The 20,995-nt window shown below is 35.9% G+C and overlaps 1 protein-coding gene across 8 annotated transcripts in view; it reads right to left on the bottom strand.

Annotated features, from left to right (window-relative positions):
* CNOT4 (CCR4-NOT transcription complex subunit 4) overlaps positions 1 to 20,995 on the bottom strand; it is a 77,712-nt gene that overhangs the window by 32,010 nt on the left and 24,707 nt on the right. For 3 of the 8 annotated variants that reach the window (XM_081331130.1, XM_081331129.1, XM_081331134.1), the window contains exons 2-8: positions 19,795 to 20,053; positions 14,178 to 14,375; positions 13,619 to 13,705; positions 12,952 to 13,053; positions 11,674 to 11,799; positions 10,529 to 10,662; positions 5,386 to 5,541 (exon numbers count right to left, since the gene is read on the bottom strand). In XM_081331130.1, the coding sequence (XP_081187256.1) occupies positions 5,386 to 5,541; positions 10,529 to 10,662; positions 11,674 to 11,799; positions 12,952 to 13,053; positions 13,619 to 13,705; positions 14,178 to 14,375; positions 19,795 to 19,968 (977 nt within the window). In that variant the 5' untranslated portion in view covers positions 19,969 to 20,053. The remainder of the gene's footprint in view (positions 1 to 5,385; positions 5,542 to 10,528; positions 10,663 to 11,673; positions 11,800 to 12,951; positions 13,054 to 13,618; positions 13,706 to 14,177; positions 14,376 to 19,794; positions 20,054 to 20,995) is intronic. The other 5 variants (XM_081331132.1, XM_081331135.1, XM_081331133.1 and 2 more) reach the window with 3 other exon arrangements.

The following is a 20,995-nucleotide window of genomic DNA, read 5'->3' as shown; positions in this document are numbered from 1 at the left end:
TCGCCGCGGCCTCAAAACACTCCTTTTCCACCTGGCTGACCTAGACTGACAGGGATTTTAATTATGTTTACAACTCTAACTCTATTCTTTATTTTAATTTATTTCAAATTTTTATTTTTAATTTACTGTACAGAGACCTTTAAGTTCTGTTGTTGTTAGCCGCCCTGAGTCCCTCGGGAGATAGGGTGGGATATAAATCCCATTAATAAATAAATAAATAAATAAATAAATAAGATGAAAAATCTTGAAAATCATCTCAAAAGTTGGGGGGTCATCTTATACGCCCACTCGTCTTATACGCCGGAAAATACAGTAGTTTTCCTTAAATCTCATTGAAGACAGAATAATGTAATGGGTAATAATAATAATGTGGAGAAATAGATGTAGAACTGCAACAAAAGCAATGGTCAGAAAAATGAAATCTGTGTCTGTGACAGAACATTAATTTCAGAAAGTGTCTCAGACATAACCTCCCTAGTTCTCATAAAGATAAAAGGGAATGTGGGGGGAAATGCACTCTATAACCTTATAATAAAAGTATTATCATTCATAGCTCTGGGGTCCCAGTCTGGTCCACTTTAAAAGGCAGACAAAAGAAGTCTTGGAATGTTCTGCTTTATAGTACAGGTAGTCCTTGACTTACAACAGTTTATTTAGTGACCGTTCCAAGTTACAAAGGCACTGAAAAAAATGTCTTATGACCATTTTTCACACTTATGACTGTGCAGCATCTCCATGGTCATATGATCAAAATTCAGATGCTTGGCAACTGACTCATATTTATGAATTTTGCAACCTTCTGACAAGCAAAGGCAATAGGGAAGCCAGGTTCATTTAATAATTATGTTACTAAGTTAACAACTTCAGTGATTCACTTAACAAATTTGGCAAGAAATGTCATAAAATTGTGCAAAACGCAGTTAACAAATATCTCAGCAACAAAACCTTTTGGGCTCAATTACGGTCATATATCAAGGACTAGCTATACTATATTATTCCTTCTTAAACAAACAAGCATTTAAATAAACACATTTATTTTAAATGTCCATATTTTTTAAACTGTAACAAAGCTCCCCTCTTTCATCACTTATTTTTAATAACAGGATCCAAACATGTAGCAGTGCTAATATAATCCAGAGCATGTTACTTTCAACTTGTTGCTGAAATAATATTTGTATACAATCCACTGGAGGAAAAATTATCTTTAATAATACATCGTCTATGGAGATTCTCAATCATCCAGATCGTGGTTGTCACAAAGATGCTTTTCAAAAAGCAATTGGACTTTGCTTTTTTCTTTGAAAACATTTCACTTCTTATCCAAGAACTGAATTTGGTGAACTGAACAAGCTCGTTAGATGAGAAGAGAAAATTTTTTAAGAAAAATAAACCAAGAAAGTTCAGTTGCCTGTTGAAAAGCATCTTTGGGACATTGATATACACAAATTATTAGAAAAATAAAGAGAGAATGAATGAGTTGAACTAGAATTAAACTAATACTTGGGGGAAAAAAGAGAGAGAGAAGACAAAACAGATTTTCCTCTAAAGCAGCTGACCTCAACCTTTCTGGCATAAGGGACCAGTTTCGGGGGGGAGGGAATGGTTTCATGCACAACCTAGATCCCGACATGCACAGATGAAGCTTTGCTTGCTTGCCCACCATTTTCATGGCCTGGTTCCTAACAGGCCACAGACTGGTACTTGTCCATGGCCTGGGGTTGGCAATCTCTGCTCTAAAAAACTAAATTATGAAGGAACTGCTTGCTGGAATGTATATCATATGCAATTGCTGATACAATATATCACTGCAACACATAACCATGGTAACATTTAAAATCCAATGGTCTAATATAACTATTAAAAGTGGAAGGGAACAATAACAAACTATAGTTTAATCACCACACAGTGCAATATATAAAATTTGGATGGAAAACAATACTATTAATATTATTTTGAAGAACAGCATTACTACTTCGTAGATGAAAATGATATGGTCAATGTTAAACTGGAGTTTTATAAAGAAGAATATGTGAAGATAGCAAGATGAAGGAACAGCATTCAAATGGTCTTTCTTTTTTGAAATTAGCCAATTTTGTATCCAATTGTCACTAAAGTGATTTTACTTACTTTTAAAATATACTATAAATCCTAATTACTGGCAAAGCATCCTATTTAAAGAGATATAGCTAGTTTACTTGTAATGCATTCTTTCCACTCTTGACATGTCTTTAAACAATTCTTTAAAGATTGTTGTGTGCCACCCAGAACTGCCTGCAATGAGATAGGCAGCTATATAAATTTGATTAACAAATAAATAAACCTAAGGCTGTGAGTTTTGATATTCAAATTAAAAATAAATTTAATCTAAGAATTGTAAACTGTTAGATCAGGCATGTCAAACTGCCGGCCCGCAGGCCGGATGCATCATACTAAAACCGTGCCCACCCCATTGCCAGCAATGGGGGAAAAGTCATGATTTGACATGCCTGTGTTAGATGATTTTGTGTAACAATAAAAACAAAAATAATGTTTTATTTTTAAAGTGAAAATATTTAAATGAGGTACTAAACCCAGGCACCCCTCAGAAATATAAAATACCTTTCTAAACTATTCTCACAATAAAGTCTAATCTTAAATCTACAACAGTTATATTTCAAAAAGTGTCTTAATGCTGTAAGCCTATATATCCCAAGCCTAAGATTTCATCTGAATCTAGTTAGGGCAGCAAAAGTCACTATAGGTAGTCCTCGACTTATAATTGTTTGTTTAATGATTCAGAGCTATGACAGCCTTGTAAAAATGATTTACAACCTATCCTCAAAGTTACAACTGTTACACCATCCCTACAGTCACATGACGACAATTCAGGCACTTGGCAATCAGTTTGCATTTACAACCAGCTGCAGACTCCTGCAGTCATGTAATTGTGACTAGTGACTTTCCCAGCCAGTTTCTGACAAACAACTTCAACTGGGTGAAGCCGAACTCATCCAGTAACAACCATGGTGATTCACTCAACAATCATAGTAAAAATAGTTGTAAAATCTGGTCTGGTCATATGATGACTTGTTTAAAAACAGCATCACTTAGCAACCAAAATTCCGGTCCCAACTGTGATTATAAATTGGGGATTATCTGTACAAAGTTAATACAGAACCAGTAGTATTTATTTTCAAGTGCATTTATTTAAAATAAAAAGCACAGTGGCTCAGTGCTTAAAAGACATCCGAGAAGGTATATACCCCAGCGGTTCAAGTCCTACCACTGGGAGACAGTGAGTTCCCGTCACCTTGCATCAGCTGCTGTCAACCTAGCAGTTTGAAAGCATGTAAATGCAAGTAAATAAATGGGTATTGCTTAGATGGGCAGGTAACAGCATTCCATGTTTCACTGTACACTTTGCACTGTGGCATGATGTCATGCTGATGATATGACCACAGAAACATCTTCAGATAGCTCTGGCTCAATGACTTAAAAAAAACAGATGTCAATGTTTGAATTTGTTTGAACTGTCTCATTTATCGGAACCATGACAACAGATGAGCAGGACCCTCTAAAGTCAGCTACAACTAGTGGAATAAAAGCCACAGGGACTCCTTTACCTTTACTTTTTATTTAAAATAAAGAGGTAATTACACTTCAAACACTAGCTAGGTTTAGTGAGCTTAGTCGGAATTTGATTATTGCAAACTTAACTGACAAAAAGAAAGACAAAATGTAAAAACGTGGAAATTTATTTAATATAAAGGAGTAAACTGGAAAAGATATGAAAAAGTGTATATTGCATTTCTAATTGTTATTTAACACTTTCTAAATATGTTTTAAACTGCATTGGAACAGATTATATTTTTCAGACACTCAAGATTTAATTTTGAATTTTATTCCATTATATAATGATGAAAACGTCTTGATAAATAGCTGCCTAAATATTCAGGTTTTCCTTACAAATATAAACTTTAATTTCTTGGACTAGTGAAAGTATGGCTGAATATCAGGTAACTTCCTAGAACCAATTAGAGCGGAGGTATGCAATTGTGGGGAATATAATACGGCTTATCCCAATATTTAATAATTTCTGCCTTCTGTTCCTTAAACATTACAATTTTTACTGATATGTGCAGGGGCCTGAAAAGTTTCACACTGAAACTTTTGATAGGTTACATGCAATCCATCTGAAACTGCATTCCTGATTTAGATGAAATGCCGAATATGTATCAAAATAATTTTTTTCTTTCTCAAACCAATAGCACTAACAGAAGAACATGGTCACTTTTTCTTCCCTTGGGCTGACTTTCCATAACCTACATTATGGAAAAAGGAAAGCCTCATTTTAGATGTTGTTGTGGGGGTTCCTCATTAGCTGAAATCACATTAGATTTTCAAAATATTTTCACTAAATTTCCTACGCTTATAACTGAAATAAACTAACAATCGTAGAGCGTTACCACACTATTTTATAACCCATTTTAGTAGACAGCTTTTCATTTACAATTAATACAATGTAAATCAGACTACTTGTTTCTGGGCAGGAGATTAAACTTGAGTAAAATAACATAAAAGTGCTTGGTCAGACAAAGAGTGGTCTCACAAATAAGAATATTCTTCTACAAGAATGGTGCATCCTGAAGTGTTCAAATATCATCATTAGATGTGAAGTATGCATTCAATACAAGAGTAACTGCTGAAATAAAAGGCATTCATCTATTACTACCAAATTAATTGAGCCACCGGTGTACTATGGCACAGAACTCCATGATTTGTTTCCTTATTACACAGTATTACTGCAACATGAAGCACACAAGTTCAGCTACATCAAAGTGCTACAGTATATGCACTTTTAATCCACGATATAAAAAGACAAAATATTCACAATGCAAGAAATTTCTTAAAATATTTAATACAAATCCAGAAACTTTTAGGAAAGGGAAAAATTAATGCAACTCAGTATAGTGCCATATTTGTGTAATACGAATATAATCTAAGTGAATATTTTTATTTTTACATTTGGTTCAAAATATTTAAACCACTTAAGTAAAGGTCACCAGAAATCAGAGTTCATATACTGCAATATAAGTTTGTTGTTTAGCTGATATTATCCTTTCCTAGAATGCTGATGCCAGCGATTGTTTAAAAATGTTTCTTCTCATTTGCAACCCTTACCTTTATACAGGCATCTACTGAAAAGCTGCTCATTGAATAATGAACAGTTTTTTCATCCACATTAGGATTAAAAAATCAACTAGTGAACTGGGGCAACCATATTTATTTGTAGTTTTATCAGCATTTGAATTCAGCTCTCCAGACAGAGGCTGGAAAAAAAATCATCCCTCCACAACAGTGAGAGAGAAAGAAAACTAACTGAAGTATAAAAGGCAGCACAATTACCCGAAATCTGAATCTGGACCATCTGGAGTCATGTGTTCTGGGTCTGTGCCATTTTCTAAAATAGGAGGCGTTTTCCTGTGTTCCATTGTTAAGCCGTTGACTGATTTACTTGAACTCTGTAATGATGGCCAGGCATCTTTGTTATTACTGTTGGGTCTGGAAAGAGGTGAAAGTAAAAGAGAGTTCAAGTTATAGAGAAAATCTTAAAAATGAAACATTGGGGAAGTTATTCCGCATTCCTTAAATGGTGCTGAGGAACAGGGAAATCTTTCAACTCAAACTGTAGTGTCTGCATGTAACACTACAAAAGTAAAAGTGGTGAGGGGTTGCATCAGGTAGTTACATTTATATTTGTGAATATGTAATGGTCAAGGCAAATCTGACCATCAAAATCTAGAATCCTCAAAGACTTCACATTGTCTGGTTTTTATTATTTCTTGAATATGGTTCATCTTGATAAACTGTATGCCTACATTCTCAATATGACTTTTCCTTGTGCTGGCTTCATACTTCTAAAACGTATTAGTTATTGTAAACCTGAGTTAACCAACCTTTCTCTTAGTCCCTTCCCATCTTTTAAGCCCAACACTTTTACCAATATAAATACATCTAAATGAATTAGGCTTCTCTGGAATGGAAAAGGAATTAACAGTTTGAATAAAACTGATAACATCATCTTTAGTTATTTAGATGATTTCTATAGCAATACATGAACTTCTGTTCATATTAAAAAAACAACATGATTATAGCTTTTTTCTTCTGCTTGTTGATCCAATAGTTTTTCCTTGTTATTTTTAGAAAGTGCTATCTGTATGAAAAAATAAAAGATTTCAGAACCTTATATTGCATGTTACATATGTGTACAGGTAGTCTTCGACGTACAACAGCTCATTTAGTGACTGTTCAAAGTTACAATGGCACTGAAAAAAGTAACTTAGGACTGTTTTCACACTTACAATCACTGCAGCATCTCCATAATGTGATCAAAATTCAAACACTTGGAAACTAACTCATATTTATGACGACTGCAGTGTCCCAGGGTCCTTTTGGGACCTTCTGACAAGCAAAATCAATGGGGAAGCCAGATTCACTTAACAACCGCGTTACTAACTTAACAACTGCCGTGATTCACTTAACAGCTGTGGCAAAGATTGTAAAATGGAGCAAAACTCATCTAACAAATATTTCGCTTAGCAACATAAATTTTGGGCTCAACTGTGATCGTAAATCAGGGACTACCTGTATATGCTCCAGCATTAACTTTTTGCAATGTAGAAAGTTCTGGGTTCTCAAACATTGTTTAAAAGAAATCATAATGAATATATTTTAAAACTATATAAGCCATTAACAAAAAACACTTTTACACTTTTCCATTTTTGGGATCTATTTGCTGTATTTCTTCATGGGTGCCTTCATCCGCTCCAGCAATGGAAGAAGGTAAAAAAAACAGCACAACTGCTTCAGTTCCATTTTTCAAATGGAGAAAGACAATCTTCCAAATTATCAGTTATCCTAATCTCTGCTCAAAGGTGCAGTGTTCAGAATAAATTGATACCTAAAAATCTGTTTTTGATTAATGTATTTATAATCACTACTGCTGCAAAGTTTTAATAAAACATGTTTCCTAAAACTATCTTAAATAGAAAGTAGCAATTTGACATTTCCTACGGAAGAAGAACAGGCAATTTCTGTAGTGGCTTTTCCACAATATATATATATACATGTATTATAAAATCTTAATGCAATATTATTTGGCACACGTTGCATTGATATTATGAGAAGAGGCCCATCTCTGCCTGCCTCTAAATACCACTTCTTTTAGGAAAAAAGATAAATAAGTTAGAGAGCTAAACTCAGTCCCTTTTTTAAAAAAGCTACCAAAAACAGCTTACAAGACTCTAGGATTTATTTTGATTCCCTTTCATGCTGCTTCCTTTCTTTTAAAGTATGATAATGAAGACTTAAATGCTAGGATAGCATAGAAAATTTAGGCAATCAATAAGCTGAAAGAGTCTATCTTTCGGTCAAATAAACATATCACAAAAGCTAGTTTGGTGTCAATCAATTCCACACAAAATCATTTTCCAAGAATGATTACGAAGCTTTAGATTTCTGCTTTCTTGAGACAAGCCACGTCAGAATTTCTCGTGATTTCAGAATCCAATATTATTATTTCTCCTTTTCATTTTGTGAGAAAAATTAATTTGAACCTTACAAGATGTTTCCTTCAATATATATTTCTCTCTTGAAACAGATATTAAATAGAGTATAACTAGATAGAACATGATCCAAACAAGATACTTAAATGAAAAAGATCAAGCTGATTGTCCTGTTCACTTGAAATCAATCACCTGGATTAAGAAGAAAAGTCTACACCACTGGTGTCAAAGTCGCCACATTATGTGACGTGTCGCGACGTATCATGATTTTTTTGCATTGCTGGAGCTGGGGTGGGCGAGGCCTCCAAATGATGCAAACGGCCCACGGGCTGGCAGTTTGACACCCCTGGTCTACACTGTATTAATTACAAATTTTGCTAATACATTTTTAACTTTACAAATATCTCATCAACTTTCCTAAATGCCAAGGTCCTTTAATTATTTCTCAAGATAATGCTGATAACCTGAATCAACACTGGACAAAATGACACAGAAATATAAGACCCTGATATCTGAAAGTTAATTTGAAAAGTATTTTTACTAAGCCATTAAAAAAGAACTTAATTCTTGATCACCAACCATTTGTTCTAATCATCAACTACTGGTATTTATTGAACCAATTCTATCCAATTATTATACTATTAATTATTTTGCTCTTAGATTATTAATTAAAAATGTATTTAACAAATGTTTTAACACAGTCCTAAGGATAAAATTCCTTATTTTCAAATAGTAACAGTGTACCCATAAATTAAGATAATCAGTGAAACTTTTAACTTGAGAAAACTACATTATAAAAAAACAGGCCCACAAACTGTTAAATAGCAGGACTGTGTAAGCCACTTGACTGATAGTTTACAAAACAACCAAAACATTATAGGTAGTCCTCGAGTTACGAATGTAATGGAGCCTGCCCATTCCATTCGTAACTCGAGAATTCATGGGAGTGAATCTCGTACCTTGAATCTCATACCTCGAATATGCAGCTCTTAGTGCTGCTTGTTAAGTGCACATGAGGTATCTCAGTCTGGGGAAGGCCATTGGGGGCCTAGTGATGGAACAGGCCCCCAAGGCCTCCCTGACCCACTAAGATACCTCATGCTTTCCCCTCCCTTCCTTCCACGCCAAAGTCACTTACCTTGCAAAGATCTGTTTCTTCTCTGCCATGGTTTCTGCCTTTGAGGGAGAGGAAAATCGACGGAAGCTCCTGGGTGCCGTAATATCATGTGGGCTCAGGCACCCATCTCTTTTGCAGAGAATGGGTGCCTGAACTCTCATGAGAACATGGACCCCAGAAACTTTCATTTTGGGGGTGAAAAGTGTTTGCAGTGCCTGTCTCCTGCTCCCCAACTCCTTTCTGCCACCTCCGGAATACTTTTCAACCGGACGGAGACCTTGGGGAGACTGGAAGCTTTGTCTGCCTGCAAATGGGGTGCTTGGGAACAGAGCGAAATGCCCTGTTTCCAAATGCCCCATTTGCAGCCATAAAGTCTCCCCAAGGCCTCTGTCCGAGTAAAAGGTCTCTATGGGGCGCTTTGAACCGGAGCATCTTAAAGCAACCCATAGGCGCTAAAACACTTTTTACCTAGATGGTGACCTTGGGGAGACTGGAAGCTCCGTCTGCCTGCAAACGGGGCACTTGGAAATGGAGCGTTTCGCTTTGTTCCAAATCACCCCATTTGCAGGCAGAAAAAAAGCTTACAGTCTCCCCAAGGTCTCCGTCTGGATGAAAAGTGTTCCAGCGGTGACTGAAAGGAGTTTGGGGGAGCAGGAGACAGGCACCCCAAACACTTTTCACCCTATAAACGAAAGTTTCTGGTGTCCATGATCTCACAAGAGTTCAGGCAGCCATTCTCTGCAAAAGAGGATGGGTGCCTGAACCCGCGGAATATTAAGGCACCCAGGAGCTTCCATCAACTCTCCTCTCCCTCAAAGTCAAAGAAACAGAGCAGAGAGGATTTTTGCAAGGTAAGTGAGTCCGGCATGGCAGAATGGGAGTGGGAAGCAGTTGTGGGGAGCAGGAGAAGAAATAGGGTGAATGTTGCAGAGCCTCTGCAGTCATTCATAAGGGTGAACAACTGCTGTGGTGCTGCAACATTCGTAAATTTGGGGCTTGCTCGTAAACACTAGGGGGCGCTTATCGCATAACTTCGAACGAGCACTAAGTGAACGCTCGTAACTCGGGGATTACCTGTACTTTAAACTTGCTTCCTGAAGTATTCCATCTACTTGAAGGCTCAGTACAATCACTTTGAAGGCATTCTGATGTCATCTGAACATGTATGTGCATGTAGAAAAGACACTTGACTAGGACTGACACCAAAGAAAAGTGCTGATAGCAGCTGATACTATTGAAACAACATTGGTTGGGGAATTATCCGTAAATGTATATGCTGAGAATTTCAAATAATGAACATTTGAATGCACTTCCTCTCAAGTACTATAATCTAAAAATCACCAACATATTGTAGCTGAAGTACATAGGAGCACAATTCAAATAAAGTACCAAATGTTGGAAAATTTACATGAAGATTTATTTTATTTTTCAAGGGCTCTGTGAAAACGTTACCTCCTTCTACGTCTGACCAATTTCTTCAGTTTGCATTACCAAACTGAAGACCAGGTCTACTTCATAATAATAGTTTATAAAACTATTATTATAAAAAAAAACATTTATCCAGAACATCAGTCAAAACTGAAATGAATTCAGATTATACCCCAAAAACCTATCAGCATGATGACTGTAACATTCTATGTAAATGTATATATGCCTAACGGAAAGGCAATTTTCTGTTAAAAAAATTAAATATACATATGCACATGTATTTGAAAATATTCCATACATCTATATAAAAGACAGAACTAACACACAAAGAATAATTTGTCATCGATATTGATTTAAGAAGTCATGCAATAAAACTGATCAAGAAGAAAAGGAGTTTTAATGGAAAACAGGAAAACTCTGGTAGAGAACCTGTACTTACACATCGTACCTCTGTAGAGAAGCCACTTTGTTTTTGTTCTTGTCGACTACACTTGTGGACAACTGGAGAAAGTTGGGGTTTAATTTGTATAGCTCTTGGAGTAACTTCTGTTCATATTCTTGATGCTTGCCAGCCTGAAGTGAAAGAGAAGTCAGAAGTAAAAAAAACTGATCGATTAAAGCATATACTTTATTCCATTACATACTAGTATCTCCACAAAATAATACTGCACAATACAAAGTCAATTTAAAAGTTCCCAAATCAATATCTATATTGGATAAGATAGTACAAGAGTGCCAAATCATTACAAAGAAATGGAAAATGTGGTGTTATATAAATAGTCCTTGTTTAGTAAGCACAATTGAGACTGACAATTTGATCATTAAGTGAAGCATTCTCTAAGTGAAACTGCAACTTATTTCTCCTTTTCTTTCCTACACCACAAAACCGTTGTGTCTCTCATCTGATTCAGATATTATTCAGTTACTGATTTGTTTCTAACTGCCATTCCTGATTTGATCAGTTTTATGCTAGCAAAAAGCACTCATATACTATTTAATTTTGACAGTGTTCTAGAGATTTTGCCTTTTAGGATCAACTAACAACAGCAAAGAGATTAGCAGTAAAAAAAATGGGACAAGGAGGGGACAGTATTTTTATGCCATCACACAATTATATTTTAGTATTATTGTCCACAATCTCACAATTTCAGGGCTCTCCTGCAGAGGTGTTACAATATATTAACATTCTCATTCAACTGATTGATATTTTCAGCTAGGACTTTTACATTTCAGAAGATTTGATTATCTATTTTATTTATTTATCTACATGAGCAGTGCTTTGGAGTCATTTCCAAAAACTTATTTTGAGATTATGCTGTAACTGCAAATGTAAACCTGCTTATAACTTCTTAAAGCAGCTATATTATGTTGTGAGAATTGTACTTGTAGCATTTAGTACTTTATAGTGCTTAATAGCTCATTTTATAATTGTGCTTTATTGCTCTTTCTTGCTTAACCTTGACTCTAGGAAATCTCAAATATAGCAATTATGAGGTGGGGGGAAGAGAGGAGCCCTGTTTTGCCATATGGGATCAATCTTAGAAGAGTGGCTTAGGACAAAAGCATTACCCTCAAAATACCTACCTGCATTTCTTCTTTTGTAAAACTGGCTGCTTCATCTCCTAATTCATGTAGGTACATACAGTCTGGCTTTGGACACTGCATGTTCTTCAGAAAATAACTGCAGTACTTTGTGGTTCCTAAAGATGCCTGATGAAAAATGTAGCATGTCAAAAATCTTCAAAGATAACAAACAATATATTGCAGAAGTAGATCTGCCTTCAGAAAGAAAGAAGGAAATGTTATATCTGTTATTTCTTTGTTGAATAAATAAATGCAAAGTCAATTTCTCAGGATTCAATTATATCACCATTAATTTCTTTAATGTTAAATATTGATATGTCTATATATGCTAAAGAAGAAAAACACTTTACATGGACTATACTTACTTTTTCACAGGACTGTATACAGGTAGTCCTTATTATCAACTCCTTCATTCAGCAACCGTTCAAACTTATGGTGGTGCTGAAAAGGTTTATGAATGTTCCTCGATTTTACAACCATAACATTCTGCAGTCACACGATCACCATTTGTGACATTCACAACAGACTTCCAACAAATAAAGTCAATGGGAAAGCTGGCAGTTAAGTTACAAGTCATGGCCAAGAGATGTCATGCTTAACAAGGATGGGTGGTTTGCTTAGTGATCAAAGTAGAACTGATGTAAGTCAAGTGAGATCACGTTTCCTTTAATAACCACATTGCTTAGTGAGTTGCTGGTCCCAATAGAGGTTGTTAAGTGAGGACTACCTCTACTGAGCTTACCAAGTATGCATGTTATCCTAAAGAAATTTATTTATTTATTTATTCAATTTCTATGCCCAACTCAACCAAGAGACTCTGGGCAGCTGTCTGACTGAGTTCAATGGCTGTTACTCCCAGATAAGTATGAAAAAGATTTTTGGTTCTTATCAATCATTAATCCTACAATAGTTTATTGCTATTTAAGCTGAGGTGGTATAAAAGTACATTCAGCGCATCCCCAGTTCTCCAGTAAGTATCCACAGTTAGACAGGAAATGAGAAGGATGAACAAATGTCATTGCATCTAGAATGAGGATTCTGGAAAAATCTGTGCCTCAATAAGGCAAAAGCAATATAAATGCCTTCTTTTCCTTGCCTGAGTCTTTAGACAACTGGTTCACAGTATTTTCAACTAGATATATGCATTTTCCACCCATTAGGTTTTGCCTTCAGTGCCTGTCTATCTGCCAAATATAAGAGATTTATTCCGTTGGATAAATCTGATAAATTCTTATACAGATGCAAATGCTAAAGTTATAAAATATTTGTTAACATTACCTTAAGTGTTCTTCCATCTACTACCACATTATTAACACACTGTATAGCTCTGAGGGCATCTTCTGACCGGATGTATGTTACATATGCACTTGCACTTGGACCCTAGGTTTTTTTTAAAAAAAATTACAAGTCAGATCCTTAAGTACTTAAAATTTTATGAAGCTGAAAGCCAAATGTAAAACTTAAGTAAAAATTAATTTATAAAAATAAGTCTAGATAAAGCTTTCCAAATTACTATTACTTACTTTAAAATTAGTAATAATTGGGACCTCAGTATATGATTAATATATAATTAAACTCAATGTAAAAATAAACCTTATTAACAAATTTATTTTTACATGGAAAAAAATCATCTCAGGTACCGGCAAGAAACATCTTAAAAGCTATTTCTGTTTCATTACACAAATAAAAGAATATCTTAAAATGTGACAAAATTGTAAATCTTAAAATTAATTTCTTGTTTCAAAACCATTGCACACATGGGTAAATGTATTCAACAGACCAAATCATCTAAAAATCATAAAAACTAGTTTGTGTATTTGACTGAAATTTAGTTATTACATCACTAAAAAAATATTAACAATGGTATACCAACACATAGCTCCTTACATTCCACAGAAATACTGAATTTGCTTCTTTTCCCCAGAGTTACAGAACAATGTCTTACCTGTGAGCCTGCATATGATGTGCTATTATTGATGACAACTTTGTGTATTTTACCAAATTTTCCAAAATATTCTGGCCTTTTCAAAACCTGTATTGAATAATGCAAAAAAATAAATTTTATAATTGCAAGTTGTTTATAAACTCATACCATTGTTTAAGATATATCTGAACTATTTGCATTGGCTTTGAAAAACATCTTTTAAATTTAGCTTTCAGAAAAAATAAAATGATGTTAAGTCTCAGACAACTCAACCTATAAAAACAATACATGACTATTGTATTAAATACTTCTGAAAAGTCCAGAATAATAATCTTATTTGGTAACCTTAACATATTTAAGATACCATGCAAAATTCAGAATATATTCTCAAAAGCTCAAGTCTTAATAAATAAAATCTTGATCACATGGAGTAATATTGTTTATAACTTCACATAATTTCAATAAAAGATCAGTTCATACATAGAAAGTAATCATGTATTCCATCCATTTTAAGCCATTTTTACCTTTAAAAAAAGAATACAGTACAAAAGTGAAAGGTACACTGCTGGAAACAGCTTACCTCTGGATCTGCTAGACGCTGGGATAAACCTACTACAAAAACAAGATTCTTCTGTACAACCCGTACACTGGCCAGATGCTTACGATTCTCTGATATCTTCTGTTTTCTCTCATTTTGTTTCTGCTTCTTTTCATTTTTTATCCTCTGCAGCTCTTCTTGGGAGAGTGGTTTATATACTGCTGGATCTTCTGGATATGGCTTTAAAAAAGGAATAAGAAATAAAACTGGAACTGACACTACCTAAAAAGCTACAAAGAATGGAAACTCTTGCTGAGTGAAACCAACTTTGGAAAAAGGTCCCTCATATTCAATAATAATAATATATTATAATATCTCCTTATTTTCAGGAATCCTTGTTTTATTACAACCTACTATTCAGCAGGGATGATAGGGATCATATCTGTACTTTCTGGCAATGATGTGTATTTCTCTCAGTGAATAATTCCTACATTAGATTTCTTTCCAGAACCAGTGCTTGCTACAGTGGATATTTTGCAAATTACTCAAAAAATTATTCAAATAAGCTAAAACAGATAATCTAATTTCTAATTTTTGTCAGGTATCTCTGTTAATCTTTGCTACTGTCCTTTATAAGATGTCCAATTTTTGCCACTGCAGAATTTAAGAAGAGACAGATAAGGACATACAAGCTGGCATTATTCTCACTGCTGAAATTTGAAGCTTTTACCCAAGATACATATATTACAAAATCTAGTTTGAAAATACTGCCTTAACTAGTGCTGTTACATTCATTTTTGAACCTAGTACCAAAAAGTAGATTTGATTTTTTTATAATATACTGATGAGTAAGAGACAACACTAACATGATATACTAGCTGCTAAGTTATTATTTTAATATTTGAGAGAATGAACTGAGAAGGCATTTCACAGGAAGATCTACAATGACCTGACCCATCACAAGACCTTCACTTGTCACACCCACACCTAAAGCCCCTTATAAACAGAACATTGACACTGACATCCCCTAAACTCTGCTGAAGATGTTACCTAGCCTGGTAATGAAACATTCGAAAACCAACCCACAAGCTCGGAGAACGAACCTTCACCTTCAAGATCTACAATTTCCAGAACTAAATTATATTTAATTCACAAACTTCATTTCATCACACACAGAGAATAGTATATTATTTTATTATAGGTATACTGTACACATATCAGCTTTCAGTTATGGCTGGATGAAAGCAATGTATATATTACCTGAGTAATAAACAGCATCAAAATAGCATTAGAAATGAGCAGCATTTTATATCTAAATACACTAAACAGTACTTGGGCATAAAATGCACAAAACAACATGCTCATTTCTAAACGTGTTAATAAGTAATTTAAATGCTACAATGGCAACACTTAGCAACCATGCCTATACTAAAAAGCCAGAAAGGGTCAAACTTAATTAGTATCGGAGATTTCTAAGGAATGTTAGATGTATAGACTAAACTAGGAAATCTGAAGACAATCTCTAAATAGATAATAGCAAACCATTTCTATACTATTGCAAGAAAATTATTTATCAATGTATTCACTGGGAATTAAGATTACTAAGTATATTTAATTAGCTTTTCAAAAAAACTGAGCATTCTTGTTTGCCTAGAGCAAGTAGTAATTGACATTCTAATCAAATAATTTAACTTGGAAGAAATTCAATCAGTGGTGGCAGAAACACAAGTGATAAGTGCAACAAAGTGATAAGTGCAACAAAGCAAGGGATATCATCCCAAGTGGTCCTTGCCAAAATGCTTGCTAATTTGCAGTTATATATTGTAGTATTTAAAGAAAGATGGCACTGCTTCAATCTAATGAAACGCATTTAACCTTTATCTATTAGTCATATATGAAAAGTGACCCATTGTCAAGTATAAACAGCTCTGTCATCAGAAGCACTCAAAGTAAATGGACCAAACAGTTATCAGCTAAATTATTACAATACATTTTGAAAAAGATGCTACTAAATATTGCAGCATCACTAAAACATGGAAACTATCTGAACTAACAGTTTTCTGAAAGGAAAAACAGGAATAATTTCACAAGGATGTTAATCTCAGTGGCTTTTCAAGATCCTTATTCAAAGTGACCTGATCAGGGGATCATTCAATCCCACCCCCACACCAAATCCTAGCTGGAGATTCTGTTAGGAATAAATGAGAGGATTCACTACTTTACTGCTTTATACAAAATGCAGATGTACAGTATTGAAGCTCCTCACTAAAGAATAGCATCATTTGTTGCACCAGTCGTAAGATTTCGTGGATCAATGTAACCAATAAAATAGAATCTTATATGTAAAATGTATGCCACAATTAATTTATTCATTCGTTGCTTCATAACACAGTTTTTTGAAAAAAGAATGAAGCCACCAATGATTTAAAAAGCATAAACTGATTCAGGAAGTTAAGAAGGAAATTGTATTGTTACAATCAATGATAAGACATTAAATAAATAAAGTTTATTATGCTGTTGACCAGTGAATTTCAAAAACAAAAGAACTGTCAAGTGTAGGTGGCTTCGGGAAATAAAATTGTTTTGTACTTTTTGCTTGCAAGAGACTAAACTCTGTGACATTCTAACAAAAAATCTATTAATAAACAAAACAACCACAGCAAACATTACATGAACATCTGTGTTACATCTGAAAAAATGTTTTTCCTTGAGAAAATTATTACTGTAAAATGATAAGAATGAACTACAGTAGTTTAAATAAAATTTTATTATTGAAAAGAGTCCCAGTACTCTTGAAACTACAGATTTCCAGTGGGTTAGACCATTTAATTCATGCTGCGACAGCAGTGGAACTAATCAACATCCTTTCCTTAAACAGTACATAGAATAATATATGTTGGATTATATATTACAATAATATGAAGTGGATTCAAAATTCCACTACAGTGTTTTCTATACTCAGTGTAATGATGTGCACTGTTGGCAAACAGAGGTAGTATTTCCCAAGCTTTGGGAAGCTTGCCAGAATAAAGGCCTTCATCTAGGTCAGTGGTGGCGAACCTTTTAGAGACTGAGTGCCCAAACTGCAACCCAAAGCCCACTTATGCATTACCAGGTGTCAGGTGGGTGTGGCCACTGAGTGGGCATGGCTATGGTAGTCATGGCAGCATGGGTGGGCGTGGCCACCTCGATGTTGCTCCTGAGGAGGGATTCCTGTGGGGGCTGGGCAGGGTTGGGGGAGATCCAGGGGGTCTCTGACGGGTGGGACAGTGGGCAAGAGGCTCATCTTGTTTTGGCAACAAGCCAATTCCTCCTCCTTCAAACACAGTGAGTTGAGTTGATGCCAAAGAGCTCAATTCTGGTCTCAGGTGACCACAACACTTTCACACAATTATCCTCTAAATCATTCAGATGTTCATTGGAAAACTTCAGATGGGCTTGTACATGTGCTTTTTTTGAGCAGGGCAACCTTGTGGGCACTGCAGAATTTCAGTCCTTCACAGCACAGTGTGTTACCAATTGTTTTTTTGGGGACTATGGTCCCAGCTGCCTTGAGATCATTGACAAGATCATCCCATATAGCTGTGGGCTGATTCCTCACCATTCTCATGATCACTGAAACTCTACGAGGTGAGATCTTGCATGGAGCCCCAGAATGAGGGAGATTTGACAGTTATTTTGTGTTTCTTCCATTTGCAAATAATTGCACCAACTTCTCACCAAGCTGCTTGGCCATGGTTTTGTAGCCCATTCCAGCCTTGTGTAGGTCTACAATCTTGTCCCTGACATCCTTGGACATCTCTTTGGTCTTGGCCATGGTGGAGAATTTGGAATCTGATGGACTGCTTCTGTGGACAGGTGTCTTTTATACAGGTAACAAGGTGAGATTAGGAGCACTCCCTTTAAGAGAGTGCTCCTAATCTCAGCTTGCTACCTGTATAAAAGACACCTGGGAGCCAGAAATCTGGCTGATTGATAAAGAATCAAATATTTATTTCACTCATCAAAATGCAAATCAATTTATAACTTTTTTGAAAAGTGTTCTTTTGGATTTTTTTGTTGTTATTCTCTCTCACACAGTTAAAATGAACCTACCATTAACATTATAGACCAGGGGTGTCAAACTCAATTTCATTGAGGGCCGCATCAGCATTGCGGTTGCCCTCAAGGGGCCGGGTGGGTATGGCCAGGGTGGGCGTGGCCTACTGGGTGGTTGTGGCTAGAGTGCGTATGGCCTACTGGGTGGGCATGGCCAGCTCTACATCGTTCGCGTCAAGGGTGCCTATGGGGGCCTGGGCATGAGTGGGACAGATCTGAGGGTCTCTGGCAGAAGGAGGGTCTCTGGGCCAGGGCCAAGGCAGTGGGGGCCGTTCCCTCACTGTTTCCAGGATGGCTTCGCGGGACACTTGTGTTTGACATGTCTGTTATAGACTGATCATTTCTTTGTCAGTGGGCAAACATAGAAAATCAGCAGGGGATCAACTATTTTTCCCCTCACTGTATAAAATAATATATAGTCATCAACTTGCATACGACAGAGGAACTATTTACAATCAAGGACACTTTACTTTGGCACTTTACAAGTAGTCTTCAACTTACAACCACAATTGGGATCAGAATCATTGTTGCAGAGCAAAGTAGTAATTACATAAGACGTTGTTTGAGTGCCCATGTGACTGCTTCTCTCAACAATCACAATACTTGCGTTCCCAGGTGTGGTTGTGAAGAAATCACACAGGTTGTTACAGGTAAGGAGCACAAGGTGATTCAGTGAGGTGGGGGAGATACTGGGAGGCTATGCACAGAAGCTGAAAATCCTCCCTGATGAAATCTAAATATAACTTTTAACCTCTGAACAAAGAGACATTTTGTGCATAGTTTGGACCGCCCCCCCTCCCCCACCACACACACACACACACACACACACACACACACACACACCTGAGGTATCTCATTCCTTACTTTACTGGCTGACTCTCTGCTCTCTGCTTGGATTTTGGCTCCTTCTTGTCTCTGGGCCTGGCTAAAAGGGCTGCTCTGCCAAAGGAGTTCAGCTCCCCTCCATGAATGGAAAGGAACACCTTTGATGCTGTGCAGAAATAAAGCTGAAATCTTCGGTATTTCTACAGTCCACCAAAGGAATTCAGCTCTCCTCAAGAGGCAGCTCTTTTAGCCAGACCTCAGAGATGAGAGTTTTCTCAGCAAGTGATAGCACCTTGCAATGTTCCCTGCTGGCTTCCCTCTTGACTTTCTGGGAAAGACAGCAGAGAAGTTTGCAAATTGTGATCACATGATCGAAGAGCCTTTGGCAACCAGCTGTATGAACAGGTTGCCCAAAACCCAAATGGTAATCACATGATGGTATAGTGTTTTGTGATGTCCAGAAGTGCTTTGCAGGCCTTAAATCATTATTTCCAGGACCAATGCACTTCTAGATAATTGTTAAATGAACAATCATAAGTCAAGGACTATATATACATCAATGGAAATATTGCATTAGCCACAAATTTACATTTATATAAAGCAATCATTTTTTTTTGTTTACCCTTTATCCATCCCCAAATTTTTTAAGGAAGAAATTTACGTTAGATTGAAGCAATGTTTCATTCTGATACTGTATTATCAAACAAAATATTTGTGATGAACTTAAAACAGATACCTTTCTACAAGCAGGACAAAGTCCATTCTCATCTGTGCGAATACGATGCCAACAGAAGCGACAGATCTGGTAACCACAGGTGCAAGGGAAGAAGTTTATGTCATCAATCTCCAGAGGCTCCATGCAAAGGGGGCATTCGACAGGGTCCTCCTTTGCATCTGGGCTGCGAGACATCTCTTCTCACAGAGCAGCAAAAAGTATGTAATAACTTAAGGGAGTAATACGATCAGCAGAGAAAAAAATGAAGATATTCAAAGATCTGTAAAAGAAAAATAAAGATAAATGAATTAGTACTTAAGTATATACTGGAATGTAATCATTACTTTAATTCCCTGCAATTGTGTATCTTCATTATTTTCTGACAGAAGTCCTTCATTATAAGTCCTATCTTAATTTTGGAATGTACCTCTTACAAGCTTTCAACTATCTGTTGGAAATAGCAGCATGTAAACTAAGTATCATTGTTAAACCAATTAAAACTACAGAAATCATCAACTGGCAAAAATTTCTATTGCTTATATAGTTTGGCAATCTGGCTGTATTCTGTATCTTAATTCACAATACATAGAAAAAGGATAAAACTCTTTAAGACAGAAAGCCTAAGGAGAATGTGGCAGTGACCATATTGGTTTGATCCTCCACTAGTCGCATTTGCATGTGGTCCCTTGGGAAAAGTCATTGCCCACCTCTGTATTATGGGAAACTTCAATTGACCAAAAGTATCATAGGTAGTAGAAATCAATACTGAGGAGCTCATGACCATGGCATTTGGAAGACTGCAACTTGGAATTCAACAAGAATAAATGGTGATCTGTATGAATTAATGGAAAATATTTTATTTGTGAAACTAAGAGTAGGGAACGATATAATAGATCTGAATGAAAACAATGTGAATCTCATGGAGGAGAATGAATACATGCAGAAAAGTGAATGACTGAACTTAATTAACGATACATAGTACCGGTATTTAGATGCAAAACAGGCAAGGATGCTTCTGATCCATCACTAATATGCACTTTTTGTCAACTGTGCCTTATGCTTTCTCCTGGACTCCCGTGGTACCTCTGAAAGTTCAAAAAATGCAATGGCCATGCAAGGATGTCTTTTAAAGGAGCATCTGAAAGCTAGAGAGGATACCTAACTCTAAATGCAAAGCACCCCTACTATTTCAAATACTGCACACCACTAGGTTGAATTAAAT

This window comes from Vipera berus, assembly GCF_964194415.1.
Source record: "Vipera berus genome assembly, chromosome: 6".
Lineage (NCBI taxonomy): Eukaryota > Metazoa > Chordata > Lepidosauria > Squamata > Viperidae > Vipera > Vipera berus.
The sequence above is the reverse complement of the archived record's forward strand: the minus strand, read 5'-3'. Positions and strand labels throughout refer to the sequence as shown.